The following is a 21,012-nucleotide window of genomic DNA, read 5'->3' as shown; positions in this document are numbered from 1 at the left end:
ATCAGACATCATTGCTCATGAGGAAGGCTTGTCAGGTCTTTGCTGACTGGCTGACTGCTACTGTACCCACTCTGTTAGATTGGGTTCCGTTAATACTTGTCAAAGTCTTGGGAACACCTATAGAGAATTCAATCAGATATTGCATTTGTTTCACTTTGAGGTTACAGCTTTAGTGATGGGTTCGTTCTAAACAAACTTCAGACAGCTGGGGAAGTTTCTTAGTACACCCAATCTCAAAAAAGAGAAAGGCACAATTTTCTTCCTGAATCTGATTTGAACTGCTGCTTTTTTTTTTTTCATCAGTATTTTCATTCTTCTGTATGTTTTGATGACAGATATATATCTGCTTTTGTTTGAACCGAAAAGTTTATTGTCCAACAATTTTGCTTCTACTAATATACATTAAGATTTTTTCCCCCAAATATTATTCTTCAAAGCTCCAATAGATGTCACTATCAAAATATGAAAGAGAGCTGGTTGCGTAATGCAGTCAAGGGGAAACAGCAGGGAAGCCTCACTCGCTGGACTGCCTCAAATCCCAGCATGAGAGCACAACTCATTAACTAGACATCGAAGTGAGCAGCTGCCAGCCATAGAGTGCATGTCTTTTCATTCTTTAAACCCTCACTGTTAGATCAAAAATATCTAATAGTTTCACTGAACATGAAAGCAACACTGAACCTACTGGGTGTTTGGGCTAATAAGCAGTTTCCTGTTAGGTTTTTTTGCTCTCTGCCCATTCAACTTTAAAAAAATGACCTATCTTTTCTTTAGCCCACTTTGTACATTACTATGCTGTGTTTTACAAATGCTCATTTTTCCTGTTAGTTTGAATCACATCTGGAGTAAGTCTGCTGTGAAGCTTTACTACTGCTTTTGGAATGACATGTCAAAACATGACAGCACTGCTTGAAATGGATAAGTAAAGCTTATAAGTAAAATTATTTCAGAGCTATTTGCCCATACTACAGAAATCTAAGCTTTTTTACTGACCAAGAAGATACTTTGTTCTTTTATCTAACTCTTAAGTCTTTGGGAAAAAACTCCACATGCTTTCTGAATGAATATTGGAATCTTTCATTGTTCTGAACAATCTCTTTTTTATGCTTCTTGAAAGAGGAGGTAAACTCTATACCTCTACAATATGATGTTGAGATGGCTCTAACCCTCCTGCCTTGGAAAACTATCTTAAAAAACTAAAACAAATAATTTATTTATTTTTAAATAAATGAAAGACATGTAGCCCCTAATTATTGGGAACACACCTGAGAATGGGATACTTCCCATATTTAAAAAACCTTATGGCCTTTTCTATAAATCTCTGCAAGCTTGTATGGTGAATGTAATTTTGAACAAGTAGTAAAGTATTTTCACTGGTGCAAGTTTGTCCTTGTGTCAGGACCCATCCCCCAACTAAATTGTACCACAAGATGTCAGTGCAAACAATTCCCATATTGGTGGCTCCACATGACTTGCTTGTGAACCTTGTTCCAGTTTAAAATTATTTTGAGCAACAAATATGCCCAAAAGGTTTCCAGTCTATTTACAAGGAAATAGCTTAAGGATGGAAGAGAAGAACTGAATAGTTTGTTGCAGGATGGCCTGTCCAGCCTAGATCCCCACTGTTTATGTAGGAAGTCTTCTTCCTTTGTCTAGAACTCCAGACCTATGCATTAATTCAAAGACTCAGACACCTAACAGGTCTGCTAAAGAGAAGTCTGTGGCTACAGTCTAGGGAACCTTTGTGTTAGAATGTAAATATCTTTGTAAAAAATTATGCCTGAAGCTACAATAAGCTACTACATTTACCTTTTAAAACATATTTTAAAACAATTTGGCTGAGCCACAGTTTAATGAGCTTAGGATGTGAGAGAATTCAATGAGACAAAAAGAAAAAAACAACCAAACACAAAGGTCAGCACAGCTACTCAATTTATGTCAGCCAAAGATTGGGCTCCTTTTTAGTGAAACACTGTAGGAATAAGACCAAGCTACCGCTTCTCTCTCATCTACCTATTTTCATATTTTTGTATTCCAAGACCACCTTTGATTTGGAATATGGGAACCTCCATAAGGTGTAAACATTGGGGCACACTGGAGACCACCATGTATGAGCACACACTACAGGTTGCAAGGTTCCTTCCCAGCAGCAATGACATAACCTGAGTACACGTAATTTTAAATTAACTTTTAGGCAGCACAGCAAGTGCCTTTTCCATTTGCTTTTTACCTGCTGTTTCTTGTGAGGAGGAGTTATTCTTTCATCTCTTATTAATCTTCTCTGGTGTGCTACTGACAGCAGGAAATTTATCTGTGATACTCTCTTCATTTTAGACTCAGTTCATTAGAGAAAAGTAGACTCCAGGTACTCACACATGGTGTCTAAGCAGTTTACTTGAGCGACCACCTCCAGAGATTCTGTAAAATGGGAAGACAGAAACCAGGTTTCTGTTTAAACTGTTACAGCATCCCTCTTGAATCTTAAAACAATCTTGCATAGGTATTGCATCCATAGGGATGGTACTAGGGTCCTCAGCCTAGCTGGCTTTCCTTTCCCCATTGTGTCTTCCCTGTAGGAGGTGTAAAAAAGGCACTGAGACCTTTCAAAGAATCCAGGTGAAGCAAAGTGAAAATCAGCATTCTCCAATAGGAATTGTCTTAGCACAAAAATTCATTAACAGGATTTTAATAATCAGATTTTCTCAAACACCGGGAACACAGGATTTTACCTAGCCTATAATGGTGAAGAGCCTTGAGAGGAAGCTGGATGAGGAGCAGCTGAGGCCACTTGGTTTTTTCAGCCTGGAGAAGAGGAGACTGAGGGGCAACCTCATTGCAATTACAGCTTCCTGTGAGGGGAAGATGAGGGGCAGGCACTGACCTCTTCTCTGTGGTGACCAGTGACAGGACCCAAGGGAATGGCCTAATGCTTTGTCAGGGAAAGTTTAGTTTGAATATAATAAAAAGTTTCTTCGCCCAGAGACGCTCTGGGCACTGGAACAGGCTCCCCAGGGAAGTGGTCCCAGCACCAGCCTGACAGAGCTCCAGAAGCATTTGGACAATACCCTTGTGCAAATGGTGTGAGTTTGCAGGGCCAGGAGCTGGCTCTGATGATCCGTCTGGATCCCTTCCAATTGAGCATATTCTGTGAGTCTGTGATTCCATACTTGCTATAGAGATAAAGAAAATAATGTCAAATTCACAATGATCACAGCCATGAAAGGCTGAAAATTTTAGGAGGACTTTTAATGCATAGTTAAAAAAAATTAGCATATCTTCTCCAGACAAGACAATAAGAAACAGAAACCATGAAAGGAAAATATTTTTCAACACAATTTTAGCTCACTTCTCCTAAGAAGCTGTTTCCTAGGTGAACCAAATGTAAAAACAAAGCCATGTAGTGTTAGTATTTTGCACCTTTTAAACCTTACTGTCTGCTGAATATGTAGTCAGTAAAAACATGTAGATTATGACTGCAGGTACCCAGAAATTACTGCAGTTACTAGAGATCAGTTATCTTCTGGAAAACACAAATCTTCATCTACATATCCCATTCTGTCAGAATTCAGACATAAATCTCTACATCTTAGAAACCAAATGCATATCTGCTAACCAGACAAGCTCAAGGACTCAGGCACTATAAATTCTGTTTCCCTGAGATCTCCACAACAGGAAAATGGACCTTATAGTTGAATATTTTCCACAGAGTATATTTAGACTACATAACTACATTTTCCATAAGTTCCAGAAAACCTTCCAGAAAAAACAAAAACATCCCAGTGCACATTTTTGGCAAATTTGACTGAGCTCAGACTGCGCAACTGAAATAAAAAGCTGAATTGCTTTTACATATATTAATAGTTATATTGATTAATATTTCATAACCCTTTTTAACACTTATCAGTCATCACTACTGTTCCCCTCTAAAATCTTACTAGAAGACGTCTCTGATTTCTTCAACATACCTACAAAAATTACCTTCATAGCTACTACTCTGTGTCATACTGCCTATAATTTTATTGTTTGTGAAATACTCTCTAGAGGAAATATTACTTGAACTTTTATTTATTCTGAAAAGTCAAAAGGAAGAATTTTTTTTAAATAATGGTATTTCAGCATCCACAAAGCAAAAGTGGTTTCTGATGGTGATTCACAATCATTGTATACAACCCTGTATATTCATCATTATAGAAAAGAAAATTACAGCATGAAATGTGCTAAATTACCCTCTTTAGTGAATGTATTTATCACAGCTACAAGGTCTAGTGGTCTATCTTGCTTAATTTTATTATCTTGCATGTAAGTGCAATAGAATCTGATAGGACTATAAAGACTTGTATTGTGAATATATGTCAAGTCTTCAAATGCACCAGCATACCATTTCATCCTCTTTATTCAAATATTGACAGAAAAATCCCTGATATGTAGAAGAAGACCCAATTGCTTGTCACTTATCCAAGACACAGCAAAACAGAGAAATTCCTAAACAGGAAAAGCCCAAAGAAAGCATAATAGTAACAACCATCACCAAAAACAGGCCACGGGAACTCTTTGTGGACCATCTCCTCTGTCATATTTGTTCTTATTAGATTTCTGTCTTGAATGACAGTGACTTCGAGCTGTTCACTTCTGTGTCTAATGGGCTTATAATTGCAATAGGTTTTTAATCAAACTGTCCCTGTCCCTGCCACGCCAACAGGGACTGCAATAACCTGTGCTCCTTTCTTGCTCTGCAAGTTTTGCTGCTCAAGTCCATCTGTGCTTCCCTGCCTGGAAATGCTGAGGAGAGAGGTCAACTCACCTTAAATAGGCTGCTTGACACGGTACAATGCCCTTCTCTGGCAATGCTCAGATACCTCTCAGCCATACTCACAGGTGAGCTATTTTGCATGTAGCATCATAAGAGCTGATTAATTCCTCCGGACAAATACCACAGGTCTCCATAAAGAGGTGCAAGGAGGAAGCCATTAGTAGAATACAGCAAGTTTTCATGATCCTATAATACCTAGGACTGTGTTAGCTAAATTCTAACTCTACCACTGAGCTCTCTGGCAAGGAGAAAACCTGGGGAAAATAATACTGAAGAGTAATTCGTCTCCTGTAGCACAAATAATTGATAATGGCTCTTCATTAATAAGGCCATTTATACACATTCTTTAGTCCAATTATCAGGCATGATTAACCATAATAAATTATAGGCATGAGACACTCATAGATTTTCTCATGAATAATAGGAATATTGTTAGCAAAGAAAATGTATTCAAGCATATATCTTACTATTGGCCATGAAATCATGAAGACATTACTTTTCTCTTACAGCTATATTTCAGACAAAATAATTAATATATAAAATAAAACCAAAGGTGATCTGATCTTCAATGACTGACTTTGTTCCCAGAAACTTGCCTTTAATTACCTTTAATTTCTTCCACCAATCCCTGATCATCAGGCTTTCCTCTGTTAGACATCACCGTGAAATCTAGTTAATGGTCATGGATAGAAAACTGGGAATACTTGAGGTTCTACAAAAATAAGTACACTGCTACATACCTACACTGCTGCAGAATATAACACTTTACCTTCCCTCAAAGTATTTTTTTTTTGCACTGTGATTAAAAGAAGAGCAAAAATAAAATCTTTGCTTTCAGAATGATTAAAGGTAGTGAGTCAGCCATGAGTCATGAGCAGAGAGAAGGTAAAGTGCTGTTAGATCTGAAATCACAAATGCTGCTACGTGAGGCAAAAGAGTAATGCCATTATCTTCAAATAACAGGCTCATGACCTCAATGCAGACAGACAGCAGCAAAAGACATGATCACACTCAGTAAGTTAATAACCTATTCTTTGATCTAAAAAATTGCAGTTCAATTGTCTTACCGATTTTTCTTTCCCGGCAAACATCTATAATTGTAATTTATGTGCTGATAAGTACTTGCATTCAAGGTTTGTGGAAAAAAACATAAGTAGCAGAAAACACCACAAATTCCATAGTGTTAAAATGTTCCATTATTGTCTTTATTAATTTAATCTCTTTTTAATCAAACATTGTTATTATTGGGCTGTATCTAAAATCAGCAGGCTAGAAAATGATCCACAAGAACTGTAGTGGTACATCCTGGAGCAAAGAGACAGTGACAGCTAAAGCATGGTGCTGAAGGGACAAAAAGTAACTACACGGAATTAATAACAAGGAAGCAGAAGAGCAAGTAAAAACTGAGAAAAGGACTGAGCCATGTTACTGGAATGTAAATAGAAAATGAATCATTAGAGGAAACTAGGTAAATATAAGTGAAATAAATATAACAATAACAATGTCTGAGCAGGTTTTTTTTTAATATTAGAAGACATCAGTCTGTTGACTTACAGGAGCAGTAAAGAAAGTAGGCACCTTTAGGTAAGTATTGGCTCTCATCAAATAGAAAATAATAATAAAAAAAGTAAAATATTTATGGATATATAATATAATATGCCACTATGTACCTCCACACATAACAAACCTAAGGCAAGAAAGGAGAGGATATTTTACAAAGATGAATAAACACTAGAGCAAGAAAGAGAAAAATGGTGAGAAAGAATAATGGAGGAAGCAGTAAAAATATATCAAGGGGTGGGGTGGAGAGAATTCATTTTGTATCGCTTTTCTGTGCCAAACCATAAACACAAGGACACTCAGCAGTTCATTCTTACTCAATGTTTCCACATTTTTCTGCTGTTTTCCATAGGTGGGGCAAAAAAGACAAAGAACGGAGCCAAGCTTTCCATTGGCCTTGATATTAATATGGAAGTGCTTCTCCAGCATGTGAGATACCTTATTTTGGCTTTATGTTGTGGTTTGTACCTCACTTTCAAGTGTGGCACTTTAACACTTGTTTTCCCTATAGAAAGAGAAAATCCTGGAAGTCCACAGTACCTCTCTTGTTTGCTTTGCCCCATCTGCTGGGGTTGGAAGGCAGCAGGATGAGGTCTGTGTGTGCTGAGAGTTATTGAGGGTCAGGGCCCCTCAGAGAGCTGGCTTGTGGTCTGCTTTGTTTGAATTCCAAACTGAATTGCTGGTCACACACCAGCAGGGAACCAGGAAACCCAGCAGAACTCTGCCTCATAGGCACTGTATATGCCTGTGCTGGAAACAGAGGTTTTATGGAAAAAAGGTAGACCAAGAATAGTTTTTTTCCCATTCAGCATTAGTAATCCCATGCTTAAAAACCATGAGTCAAGCCTCATATAATCACTGGGGTTTTTTAAAAGGGAAATGTTTTAAAATATTAGTGATTAAAATCCTGTTTGCCTTTTTAGATTTTGAACTTTGCATAGGTCTTCTTTTCAGCAGGCAAAAATATTTATTTATTGACACAATTTCAGGTGCCAGAGTTTTAAGAAAAACTTAATGTAAGGGCAACATAGTTTACAAAATAGGCAATGTTTTGAGTATTCTCTGAGAGTTACTATTGTTATTGATGAACTACATTGCTAAGACTTTGCTTTTTTTGGTCACAAATTAAAGAGCAAATAAGGAAAATCCAAACAACTCTTACCTTTAGTGCCATGCAGTTTAGTAGTTTCTTATCACACTGCATAAATTCCTGAAATCTCACAGACATTTGGCTGTAAAAAGCTTTAAAATATCTGATCAACTACCCTTTAGGCAATAGTTTGAGCAATGATGTCCTTAATCCTGCAAATCTGAGAGAAAACTGAAGACAACAAAGACAAGAGAAAGTGCCCTGGGTCCTTTATATCTGGTAAGTATAGGTTACAGCTTTAACTGTCAGCATTTATCCAAAAAGTGCTCTGGTTTAGTATACCAGAAAGGATACGGGGTTAGCCACTCAGGAATAAGCAATTGTGCAACTCTGTTACTTTTAATCAATGCACCTCACCAAAACTTGAATTGCAGCAAATATTACATCATTCTTGTTTTCATACAGGGAATGCTCTGCCCCGATCCTGAGGTCAGCAGCAAGTGTTTTGGTGACTTGAATGGTGCAGGGTCAGGTCTCAAGTGACACAGGATTCAGCTGCTTACTTCTGGGTTTTCAGTAACTTGATATTGCTGTGCACACAGTCCAGGAAAGGCCATGTGTAGGGATGTGACTTTACAACAGCTGGTAGGAGTGGGGGGAATCGCTTTTTAACAGTCTTGATGAAAACAGTTCTGTTTATCCACATTCTTCTCCTAAGGTGTATCACTGGGGAGTTTAATAACAAACAAGACCAAAAGGAAGTCTTATGCAATAGTGCAAATTACAAACATTATTTATGAAGTTTCATGCTTGGACATGTGAGGCTAGGCTGTTAGTCTAGAATATTTTTCTTTCTAGAGACCTGAAAGAGTGGTTTACCAAAAGAAAGACAGTTAATTACACAATATCTGTTAGTTCTATATCAATACTTTGTCCTCACATAATTCACCTCATTTCACTTCATCCTATATGATTGTTCAACCACACATGCATCAATACTTTGTCCTCACACTACTATCCTCACATAATTCACCTCATTTCACTTCATCCTATATGATTGTTCAATCACACAACATGGTCAAATTATAAAGAAATAAGTTATGGAATATTAAAAACTGAGGGGAGAAGGCTGTCTTATCAAAATATCATGGCAGCAATGAGCATTGTTTGCAGTTTGCATTAAATTAATTGAATTACTTGCATTATATATATTAACTGCACATAATTCAATTCAGTGGCCAACTTGCCTCCAAAGTCTCCTGACTCCTACCCAAACATCTTTGGGATGATTATTTCACTCTTTGCAATGGATATAACGACAGCATAAACTAGATCCAGTAGTGGTGTTAGGTGCCTAAAATATGATATAATTTATATTTTAAAAAATTTGTGACAACAAGTTGAAAGGGATATAGTTACCTACCACATAGCCACTGAAAGAATGGTGCAAAGGTGTTTCTAAGAGCTTGTCCCTGAAACTCTTTTCTCCAAAAATGGCAAATCCTAGCTTGCAGTCTGTAGCCAAAGGATTGCTTATACATACCTGGGTGATATTATTGTAAAGCACCAGGAGTCCTGGTCACCCACCATGAGTCTTTTCAAGCCTTCAGTCAAAGGAGCTGTTCTCAGACACTACTGATCAGTATGCAATGGAAGAATGCTGCTCCTCTCCCACACCTTGCTTTCAAACAACCTATACACAATGGCAAGTCCCTGGAAGCAGGAAATTGGGATCTAAAAACCCTTAGAAAAGTGGAAATTGTTTTGGCCTCTGCTTTAATGACTAGGTTATTCTCATCAGACATAAATTATACTTGCCCTTGAAATAAAATGTTAAATTTTTGTCCTGTTCCTGTTTCTTTGAAGGATTTATTTCAATAAGGAAACTGACTTTCAACATGATTCTTTGTTATATTAAACTGACCATATCACCATTACAAATTTGGAAAATATAGGTGCACTAAGTTACAGGGCCACATAAGAAGCTGGTAATTTTCTTGTACTTCTGAAATCAGATTATGTTATTTTTTAAAATTATACATTAAATAACCTATCATTAAGGTTCCGTGCAATCCAAGTATTTTGATGATTCTCTTTAAAATTTAGATGATACTATCAAGAGACAGTGCAACAATTTTATATGAATAACATTAGTGTGTTTCTGAAAATTTATTAGAAACATCCCACTGCATGGACAATGGTATTTATTACAGCTAGAGACTGAAAATATGAGTGAATTCAAAGCAGGCTGTCTAAATCTGAGATGTCAGACTGCCATTAACATATTAAAGGAAAACGAAATGGGTAAAAAACCAGAACACAAACTTAAACTCATTTTTAAATCCAGGTATTACTACTAGTTTGAAGCATCTAAGACAGGATCCATTTTTTAGCTACTTGACTTTAAGCACTTCTAAAAGGCTTGGAGCCAAAAAAAAAAAAAATTTGGATGACTGTGAGGAAAGAAAAACAACCTAGATCCAGTATTTTTGCCAGTCCTGCTGTTTGGAGACTCCCTCTACCATTTGTATTTAATTTTCCTATCTTAGTATACACCATCTTTCCAACAGCTTCTGAAAGACAAGACGTGCATCTCCCCTGACATCACCCAGCAGGAAACTACCAGAAATTAAGGGCCCAGCCTTGCAAATATATTGTCAGGTGAGTGTCAGTGGGATACCCACGTGTAAATCCTGGTTTGATCACTATGTAAAGTTGGCAACGCAGGTGTATTCTGTAAATAACCACATGTCTGCATTATACAACGCATGCATCAGCCAATTTTATTGAAGATGTTTCAACTCATACTAGGTTAAGTTATTTTATCATGCTGTTTTTAATCATTTTCTTGCCTCAACTACTCATCCTCATGTAGCTGTATGTTATGAACACTGAATTGGGCATGACATAGAGATTCTAGTGCAATTCAATCATTACAGAAAAAATGACATTCACATATGTTAATGTTTAGCCTCAATAAGAAGACAGTCAATCACTTTATACCAGGTTACATCAGATATGATTTTAATTCTTCCTCTTGTGAAAAATACTTTTCACATATTATTACTAACAAAATCACTGCAAAAATTAAATTAGTTTTACATGTTTTGAAGAATTTGTAATCCTATGAATGTAAAAATCTATGCTGTGAATGAATATTTTATTTAAATTGGAAAGAAATTAAATATTTATTTTAAAAATCAAATAAAAATGAATATACTCCCTTAGGAATCTTTCAAACCTTCATACAAAAATCACAAATCTCTTGTATCATAAGTAAACTGATTTCAATTCAGCATGATTCATGGTTGATTAATTCCAAGGAACTTAGAAGGTTGTCCTGAAGTGCTGTTTCCACATTTAAGGTGATGTTAGATCTGCTCTTTCATTGGTGTTTATCTTTGAATGAAGTGATCCGCTTCATAATTTGGATTCCCCAGAATGCAGCACAGAGAGAAAACAAGACCTACAACACAGAATTTACAGTGAGAATGAGAAACATTATATGAGGTTGGTTTGGGTTTGTTTTTTTTTTTTTTGGTTTTTTAAGTTCTATTGATCTGTAAACATAATGAATAGGTGAAAACAGAGAATTTGAGAAAAAAAAAAACAAAACAAGAATTCCAGGCATACTAATAAATTCACCTTAGAAAATATGCTTTCTTTTTTCAAATACTCTTTATTGTGGACACTCCTGTTGAATTTTGACAAATGATCAGAAGAATGCTGACACTGTAAGTTGCATGATAAGGTATGAATAGCCTTAAAAAGGATCCACAGCAAAAGTGTTCTAATTGCAATTCCCCAACCTGCTGTTTAGGATGAGATATAAGGTAGGTTGAAAACAACTTAAAAGTGCAATACTCTTTATCTTGTCCTTAGCTCTTTGCAACTTTTTTTTTTATTTGGCAAATTCCTTGAGAGATCTAATAAATTTTTTTTCAAAATTTATTTGCTGAAAACTGCATTAGGATGAGTACGAAAGATTTCAGAATAAAGTCTAAATTAGGTCATAGTTCTGTCTAGAACCCAAAATGGAGCAAGATAAAATGTGTATGCACACGGGTGCATGTAATATTTTGTATCTAACATTTTCTGAAAGAAACTTTTGTTTTTCACATAGAAAAATTTCTCTAACTTGGAAAATTGCAAAATTAAGGCAGTTGTTATTGGTTACTGAAATAAGTGAATTTTTTTTCTGTGAGTAAACCAAAACACTTTGCTTATATTGAAAGGTCATAATCATGTCATTTTTTTGCTTGTTAAAAGAAACAGAAAATTTTGACAAGTTATTTTTGAGTCAGGTTGTAATAATTCTTTTTTCAGGTCAATCTGCAATCTAAAGGTGCCAATTTGGAGCTCTAATTTTAACATTAACATAATTTAACATTCAACATTTAAAAATGCATGGCCCAAAGGTCTACTTCTGTCTTTATCTAGACAGTCACTCACTGAAGTACATGGGATCAGAATGTCCAATATAAATAATAAATTATCATAATACCCAAAAGGTACTAATTTTTCACTCAGTGAAGGCAGTGTCTGCTCTGATCCCTCTCAGAATCTTTTTGGGACAGGTACAGGCTTCATGTAATGTGTACTTTAGGTGTACACTATGCAAGTTTAGTAGCACAAGATGAAAAGAGCATAATGTAGGAGTAAGTAAAATTCAAATACAATACAATTAAAATCCCCCAATTCTCATTCCATTTTTTATCAATTTAAATTATTTTCATTGAATACTTTAATTCTACTTGAGCAGAAGTAGGCTGTCTACGGTGTTTAAAACCTCTGATGATGCTATTGGCACTGTACTTGTAGTCCTATTTGTAGGAAAAACTCATAAAGTGCTCACCAAAAGATTTTTTTTTTGTAAGAATTTCAGACTTTAGGTATGAAAGATTTAACTTCTTTTTATTTTCTTACTTTATCACAAACACCTTGTAAAGCTGTATAGCTCTATTTTTACAGCTATGGAAAGTCTTTTTAAGCAGTACTGCAGTCACACACTGCATGTTTGGTGAGATTTTTCTATGCGGAGATGCTCTGCAGAAGAAATCTAACTACAAATAACTATCTTTATTTCTGATCTGGCTATTATGCAATTGAGATGAGTGTAAATCGTGATGTACATAAAACGATGACTTACATATAACATGCTCTTACAGTGGAAAAATTCTTTGTCATGCTATCTCCAGAAACAGAACTTATCCACTTGTCATAATTAGTACTTCTTTGACAGAGTAATAAACTTCTTTCATTCCTCACCTCAGAAAGATCACTCCTATTCCTGGAAGATGCATTAAATATAGAACTATTTCATTTTCAGAAGAAGCACATTTAAGCACATTTAATGACTGAGGTGCAGGGCATTCGTAGGGGATTAATGACTGTTGGGAGATGATGATGATCACCTGAAGAAGCACAGCCATGGGCCATTAAGCCCCAGGAAATGTCCTCAGCTAAAGAAGGTTATTGCTATTATAGGATGAAAATGAACAAAATATCTTGGGTGAATTTCTGTTTTTTAAATGAAGTGATGCAATTTCTTCGTTCTTAATTAAATTCTTCACTGTGAATTTCCTAAAGCATGCAATCAATGCTTGTGGGGGAGTATTTTGAATTGCAGTTATTATATCCAGAATGGAAAATCACATACTACACACTGTGGATTTGCAAAACTAGTTTGGCTTCAATACCATAAAATATATCAATTCTATAAAAGTATTGAGTGACTGCCTATCAATGTCAGGACTGCCAATACTTGATGGAAATAATGCATTCAGGAAACAATAATGCTGCAAGGTTCTGGGAGGTGGAGGGGCTAAGAAAAACCCAAACATCAGGATAAAAAATTAAGAGGCCACATCCTTGCTTGCATGACAGCAATTCTGGCTGTCTGTACTGCTGTAATGCTGACCTGCCCTGAACAGAGCCAGCTGTACGGGGCTACCAAGCAGAAACTTGCTGTGTAGGTTGGAGTTCAGTTTCTTTTGATTACTGCTACATATTTTGGAGTTACAAGGCCTGACCCACTTGAACGAATCCTGCAATCAGGTGATGTCAGGAATGGAAAGCTGAGACGATACGTGCCAGAACTCTGAGCAGACAATAGTGTGGGCAGCAGGAAGCAGCAAAAGAGCATTCCACCAGGCAAGCTGAACTATAGTTGACCAGTATTTTTCTAATGCCCTTGGGAAAACATATTTCCTGAATCCTATGTGCAGATATTTTGTATTTTCTACTCAACACTCTGACATGCGAATGGGTTAGGGTTTTTTTTCATTGTTTGGCTTTGGGTTATTTCACTTTCTAAATTATTTTCGCAGAAATACTCATTCCTTCTTATATTGTCCAAAGCCACTAATATTTGTCCTTTGATAAAAATATTCACATACTGGTTTCACAATTCATCTGGTTTTGCAATAAAAAGAGAGAATTTAGTATTATACCTTTTTCTTTTTTACACTGAACAAAGCTCCTCCACCAACAATATGATATAAGAACAATAGTTTCACTTCTGCCTTAAAATGAAAAATTACTGTGGACAGTATTCATATATGGAAGAAGTCTAAAAGCAGGATTTCTCACAACCCTATATTTAGCTAAGTTAAATGCAAACTTTTTGCCACTTTAATATAAACACTTGTTACATTTACCTGTTCAAGTAACTACAGATTAATTATAGACTGTCCTTTAGACTGTTGGAAGAGCACAAATATTTACATTACCTCCTTTCATATAGTCTATTTCCATACAGCCCATATTCTCTCCCTGAATTGTAGAAATGCAAATAACATTATTCACAAGAACAAAGATGGCTTAACTAATGGATTGACTGCAGGACTGAGTCTGCTCTTCACAGGAAATTCCCACTGGAGCAATCGAAGTTTATTAGGCTGTAAAGTACTTTAAAATCATTAGCTGAATTCAGGCACCCACTTCTGCATGATTAGCTTTGTTGCTGAACACTAATGTTGTTTTCTGCCATTTTCTCTTTTGTAATGTCTTTGTATATCTGAGATGCCTAGACATGATGTCTTTCTCTTCTGCAGATTTCATCTGGATAGAATTAGAACACTTTAGACATTGGTCTAAAAATGTAGACAAATATCCAAAGATAGTTCTGCTTTAAGGAGGGGGAAGAGTCTCAAACCACACCACCTCAGATCCTTTCCAACCTTAATCATTCAATGATTCTCTGACATTTCTCAGATTCTGCCCAGACATGTTTGCACCAAATTTTGCTGCAGAGACAACCTGCAACTGTTATTCACAACTTCTGGGGTACAACATCATATGAATGGGCTTATTACATTGTATTCTCTGAATACCTCTGTGCTGGATAACATATTCTTAGCTCTGGAGAGGGCTCAGGAAGATCAGTACATCCATACATTTAATTAAGTTTGCTGTTCACATCATAAAGTGGATCTGATACTGGAAAATATGATAAACAATTAGTCCTCTCAATGTGATGCTGAGCATTGTCAATGTGATGCTAGAGTAGTTTAACTGATACTAAACATGATTAAGGCTCTTTTTATGTTCTTTACATACAAATTTGGACATGGCTTCTTCACAGGTACAAGACATAAGTTCATACCATCAATAGTAATGATAATGTAATTTTTAGACTTTGTCTGAGACTCTGTCTGGACTGTGTCTGGGTAATGTCACTGTCCTTTCAAACTAAAGATGGAGATCATAAACTGATACAAAGGCTGAAGGCTGAAAATTTTCTAATTAATAACAAAATGATTGAGCAAACTACTGCAGTTTTCACAAGTGCCCAAATGATGCATTTTTCACCAATGCCATATTTTTTTCCCCATTTCTCTGCAGATGACTGTTACAGGTGCTGAAATACACAGAAGATATGGAAAATTTATGTCTCATAAGTAGGGGAAGATGTTTACTATTTCTGGAAGTCAGGATTTGGATAACAAATGCATGTATCTTCATTCTCAGTACAATGTTTGGAGACGAGCAGTCTGAGGCTAGTAGAGAAATGCCATAACATTCATAGCAAATCCAGAAATCACTAATCTTGTACAGTGCACAGACCAAGAAGACTGCACTTTAAAAAAAGTTGCAATAATAATAGATGGAAAGAGAAGCTAGGAAACAGAAAGGTACTTCCTCTGTGTAATGACTCTCTTATACTTGGAAATATATGCAGAAGAAAGAGGGAAGCCAATTTTTCTCTTTTTTTGGTTTAAGAACGGTGGATACAAGGGAACAGGGACAGCTACAATAGCAGTGGCTTCACAGCTTTTGTTCAGGATTTCTGTAAAAGCAGCAGATGTTTGGAAATTCTCCATAAGGGCTCATGATACACCATCAGACTACTGGTGCAGCAGGGCTCACAGATCCAGCATGCCCCTGACCTAGAACAAGGTGTGTATCTGATGTCCCTGCTCACTGCAGGGAAGGTGGAAGCAGACTATCTCTAGAAGTCCCTTCTTAGCCTAACTATTTTATAACTCTATGATTAAGACTCTGTTGGCACACACAGGATTTAGCCAAGTATTTTCAACACCCTCAAAGCATATTGATAGTTCACTCAGAGTGGCTTCTTCTTTTATTACATAGATCATTGGTTTTACACTTCGGTATTAAAAAATAATAAGAAAACAATAGGGAAGAGATATATACACCTCCTTTTCCTTCTGTTAAATGTTTTAAACATTCCTTCTTTTATTAAAATATGGTCTGAGACTCTAAAGCTAGATAATGCATGAAAACATAGGCTGCAAAAGCCCAAATACCTTAAAAGGCTTATATTACCTACCCAGAAAAGACAAAGAAAGATCTGGAGAAAGAATATCTATTTCTCAGTTGCTTTCACAGCTGGACACATCCCCAGTACGAAATCAAGTGCACTTCAGAGATGCCTGAGCTAGCAAGCACATAAGCTGCAAAATCTCAGCACAGCACCAGCTTGACTCTGTCTTTCCTGGCATTGCACACAAGCTAGTAAGTCACATTCCTCAGTTAAATACGTGGGGATTTTTACACAGGCAGTGCTATTGCAGTTATATTTAGACCTAAAGTGGCTTATGTGCAAGCAGCATGTTATCTGGCATCATGTCCTTCACTCAGGAGAAGCCAGTCCCCTGCCTCTCAAATTGCTTGTGCAGATAAATGTATCCTGTTGAACTGTTACCTACGATTTACTTTCTCTCTCGAGTCACAGAATAATCCACAACCTAAGCACCAGGATTAGGAAGATTTTACCTCATTCCCCAAAAGACAAAATTAGTTACTGAAGTGGGAAGCTTTCCTGTCAGTCATATGAATAGGAATTCCAAAATATGTTAATAATTATTAAATCTTCACCTTGTGATGAGCTAATGCAAGCTGGAGACAGTATCAACATCATACTCATTAACATGAATATAAACTCTGTATTTCTGTAGTATAAAATTTGTCTTATAGTATTTTATTGAAACATCTGAGAATACTTTCCACAGTGTTACCTAATTCCATCTATAAATTTCTTAATCATCCTAAAATGTTTATCTATTTCAAGTTGACCTCAAAGTAAAACCATGTTAAAGAGAAAAATCCTTTTTTATAATTTAAAAACATTTAAAAATAACTTCTGAACCAAGCCTGTTTCATAGTTTTGCAATTAATTTCCAAAAAAATAAATGTAGAGTTTAGAATATATCTATCATCATCTGAGCTTAAAAATTTCATAAAACCTGTGAACAAAATTTACAATTTACAATTTGCAATTCTAGAGCACAACAATATTTTAGAGTTTCTTTCATATTGCTTTAGTTTTATTTGTGACAAAATAGCTCTGAAAAACAAGTTCAAAGATCAATCATTTCAGAAGACCTTAATTCTGAATACCACTTTTGTATTTTAAATGTTACGAATTTTTCCAGCCTCAATTTAGCCCCAAATTTGAGAAACTATAGCCATAGAAATTTTCTCAATTATTTTATGAGATCAACAATTAAATTAACATTAAATCAACAATTAAAAATAAGGCTTTCAGAGAAGTTAACAAAACTGATGATAAAACAAAATAAAAAACAGCCAACCAGTAAACATACCTGTTTAATCTGTTGCAGGCTAAGAGGCCAGATGAGATTGAAAGAGTTATTGAGCCATTCATTGCAGAAATGAAACATGTAAGATAGTCTTGTCTCAGTTTGGCTAAAGTTGTTGAATTTATTATCTTAAACATTTAAACAGGAGTTGTATCCATTGAGATGAAACATCTCATTTACTTTCACACCTGCCAGCAGCTGTAACATAATTGCATACACCCCACTGCATCACTTTTACCTTAAACACTTCTACCTCTAACTTGTAGGGTTAAACAGACATCTGCAAAGAAGCATTTCTCTTCACAAGATATTATTTAATTTATTGGTAAAGATCAGTTTAATCTTCTTTATTAAAAAAATAAAGCTCATTTTACTTTAACTGATAGATTACTGCACAGATCTTACATTTTATCAAATTTATATTGTTCTCTAAGGCTTAAATAATTGAATGCTTTTAAATTCAGTATTCTAAGTGAGAAAGGCTGTACATATATATAAGAGTAAGGGTACATTTTTCCTATGGTCATGGCTGTAAGCAATGTTTAGGTACCATACTGCTTAATCCTGCTTTGAAGAAAGTTTTACTCAGAAGATGGGAAAAATTCAGTTGAAGAAGCAATGCAGAAGGGGGTTCTCCTTTATGCTTTTATCCTAGTTTGAAAATACAGGAAAATTACAGCTACAGGGAAGAAAAAAGATAGTTTGAACATGGAAGAAAAACTGCTAAACACAACATTCCAGAATTTGAACAAGATGGTACATGTCTGTGTAATATTTTCCAAAGAGGTATCTACAGACATATTCCAATCTCTTTAATCCTTTAATTTTTCAGTTTAATACAATACTATACTGAAGCAATGCAGTGTCCAATCTCTCCATCATTATCATATTCTTTGTTTCGATATGGATGCCTTCATTTCAGAGTGTAGCTGTAGTGCACAGCCACCCTGGCAGGTGGTGAAGAGAACCAAGAGCGCTCTGTCAGTTTAAAGAGCTCTGACAAAGGTGCTGCAAAGTGATCTCCACTCACTGGTACACTAAATATCCTCTTGAGAGAAGGCTGACTAGCTATGAGCTCCAAAATGGAAATTTTTCCATTGTATGTGGAGAAAAATATTAAAAAAGTAATCCCAGCCTTTAAGTATAACCCACAGACATTAGATCACTGATGGGAAAAACTTTGCTGCAGATGTTGAAAAGACGTGATGGGGAAAAGCTGGCTTCTGTGACTAATGGCAAATGTGAAAGAAAGGATTAAGAATGTGCAGAGAGGGATAAAACAATTGAGTGACAAGCAGAGAGGATTTCCAGTACAGTGAACAAACACCAGAAAAGTATTCAAGACAGACAGGGGAAGATCAAGGCTAAAAGTCATTCTAGATGAAGATTGCTCTTAAAGCCAACATGTCATAAAGAGAAAGTAATCCTTTAATTGAAAAATGGAGAACACAGAAGGCTGTTCTCAGCATTAAAAAAATCAAACCAAATCAACCAATTTCTGAATGAAGGAAATGGGTCAATATTCATTGATACCATAAAGGAAAGAGCTTGCCATGGAAGGCACATGTCCACATTAAAGGTGGAACACAGCGATCCTGCTGGCCAGCCCTCTTTTGAGGCTAAAGGCAATAAACTGTGACTGTTTTTAAGTTCACAGAAAAGAAAAATATGCTGTGGTTGATCCAGCCCTCTGTCCATTCCTTTACATGGAAAAGTAGATGTCCTGGCTGTTGGCTCTTTTCTCTGCTCTCAAGACTCTTCCTGGGGTGTGGTCTGTTGTTTCTCTTATTGCCCGGGGAAACTCCCACTTATTCCAAAAACTCATCATCTTTCAATTATATAAAAGAAATTGTTATTGACATTAACCACAGATGCATTCAAATGAGCTAAATCATTCATATTCCCTCTTATTATGTCAAGCCAATATAGTTGTACTGTTTAATTAGGCCAGAGGAAAAAAAAAGCCTCATGGAAGTAATCTATGTGACTTTTTAATAGGAAAACTAGGGGACTATGGTCCAAATGAGACTTCTGTATGGAAGGTGCAGAACTGAGTTGGAGAAGAAACACCCAGAAAGGAAGAATTAATGATTGCATCACAAAATGAAAGAAAAACCAGAATTTGGATGAAAAACTTTTCCAAAACATTAAAAAAAGCCAAAAATTTAAATATATCTCTTTTCTTCAAAAAAGTGAGATTCATAATAGTTTTTTTAAAATCTGTAGATACTGAAGAAAACATGAAATTGAGTAGAGAGGAGAGGTACTAGAGAGAAACCAAATACACAAATATTTTGTGAGAAATAATCATTAAGGAGGAGTATATAAGAAAAAAGTTGGAGTTAGAGTACTTCACAAACAAAACATGTCTTAAACTAAAATGCTGATACAAAAAGATGTCAGTATCAATGTGAAAGATATTAACAGAAGCATTTATATATAATTATTATGTAACATATATAGGTTACCATGTCATATTATGTTTTATATATGAATTATATAAAATAAGCATTTAATGTATTGATTCAGCTCACTGAAAGGTGGTGAAGTCTTTGGGGAGACATAGATAAGCTGGATATAATTATGAAGTAGACTACAAGAATTATAGAAAGGTTTAGAAAAATGGACCTGTAGGAAAGCTTGAAACATGCATTCTTCATGCTGTGTATTCTTGAGAAAACAAACAAAAATACTCAGGAGGGGAGTAAGATCAATCTTTTGACATGTAAAAGACTAACACAAAAAGAAATTATAATAATTAGTGCTTAGGATAATGGAAACAAAACCCAAGCCTTTTCTAACTAAATTTTTCATTAGATAATGGGTGGTTTAAGGATGGTATAGTATTGGAATCAGCTATGTATGGAAACTGGTCTGTAAATGGTTAGACAGGCAGTGTCAATGTGTAGCTGTACTTGAACTTTCTCCAGTGCAGGATCTCTGCCAGTTTGGTATTTCTGTTTTTTCACAATGAATACAAAAGCACTCTCCACCTCTAAATAATTTTTTCTCAGATCTACTTTGCCAACAGTGGTTAATAAAGAGATGTCTGCTTGACACGGGGAGCAACCATGACTTAGCATCTATTTTTTTTACAATAACCAACTTTGTGCAACATTTCACCAATTTCAGTCTCAGATGTGGTTGTCACCTTAGTAAAAGTATGAAAAGCAGAATCTGATGTTTCTTTCCACCACCGCCTTCCCCACTCAGTTTCTGGCATTGAATGTGGCTGAACCTGCTTCCCATCAGAGAAGTCACAGGACTATTATATTCAGAGATCAGCTTGCATTGCCTCTTCAGACAATAGCTGCAAAGGCTGATGGCAGAAGCATGAGCTAATTCCCTCCTATTTCACACTCAACATACTTTACACTAAAGCCACAGGATTGCATAGTAATAATAATTTGCCTTTAAGACTGAAAGAGTAATCAAGTAATTATGGTAAAAGCCTGGAATGCTGGGCTATTCAATCTGCATACTTC

General features: G+C 35.8%; 1 protein-coding gene and 1 long non-coding RNA gene across 2 annotated transcripts in view; both read right to left on the bottom strand.

Annotated features, from left to right (window-relative positions):
- LOC120504211 overlaps positions 1-2,379 on the bottom strand; it is a 36,319-nt gene extending 33,940 nt beyond the window's left edge. The window contains exon 1 of the long non-coding RNA XR_005627972.1: positions 2,231-2,379. This is a non-coding gene — a long non-coding RNA (uncharacterized LOC120504211). The remainder of the gene's footprint in view (positions 1-2,230) is intronic.
- A 7,897-nt stretch (positions 2,380-10,276) lies between these two features.
- The window catches only part of AGMO (alkylglycerol monooxygenase), a 185,221-nt gene continuing 174,485 nt past the window's right edge, over positions 10,277-21,012 (bottom strand). Inside the window, exon 13 of the mRNA XM_039713463.1 lies at positions 10,277-10,926. Within this exon, the coding sequence (XP_039569397.1) occupies positions 10,846-10,926 (81 nt within the window). The 3' untranslated portion in view covers positions 10,277-10,845. The remainder of the gene's footprint in view (positions 10,927-21,012) is intronic.

The sequence above is a fragment of the Passer montanus genome, unplaced genomic scaffold, assembly GCF_014805655.1.
Source record: "Passer montanus isolate IOZ18808 unplaced genomic scaffold, ASM1480565v1 scaffold10, whole genome shotgun sequence".
Taxonomy (NCBI): domain Eukaryota; kingdom Metazoa; phylum Chordata; class Aves; order Passeriformes; family Passeridae; genus Passer; species Passer montanus.
The sequence above is the reverse complement of the archived record's forward strand: the minus strand, read 5'-3'. Positions and strand labels throughout refer to the sequence as shown.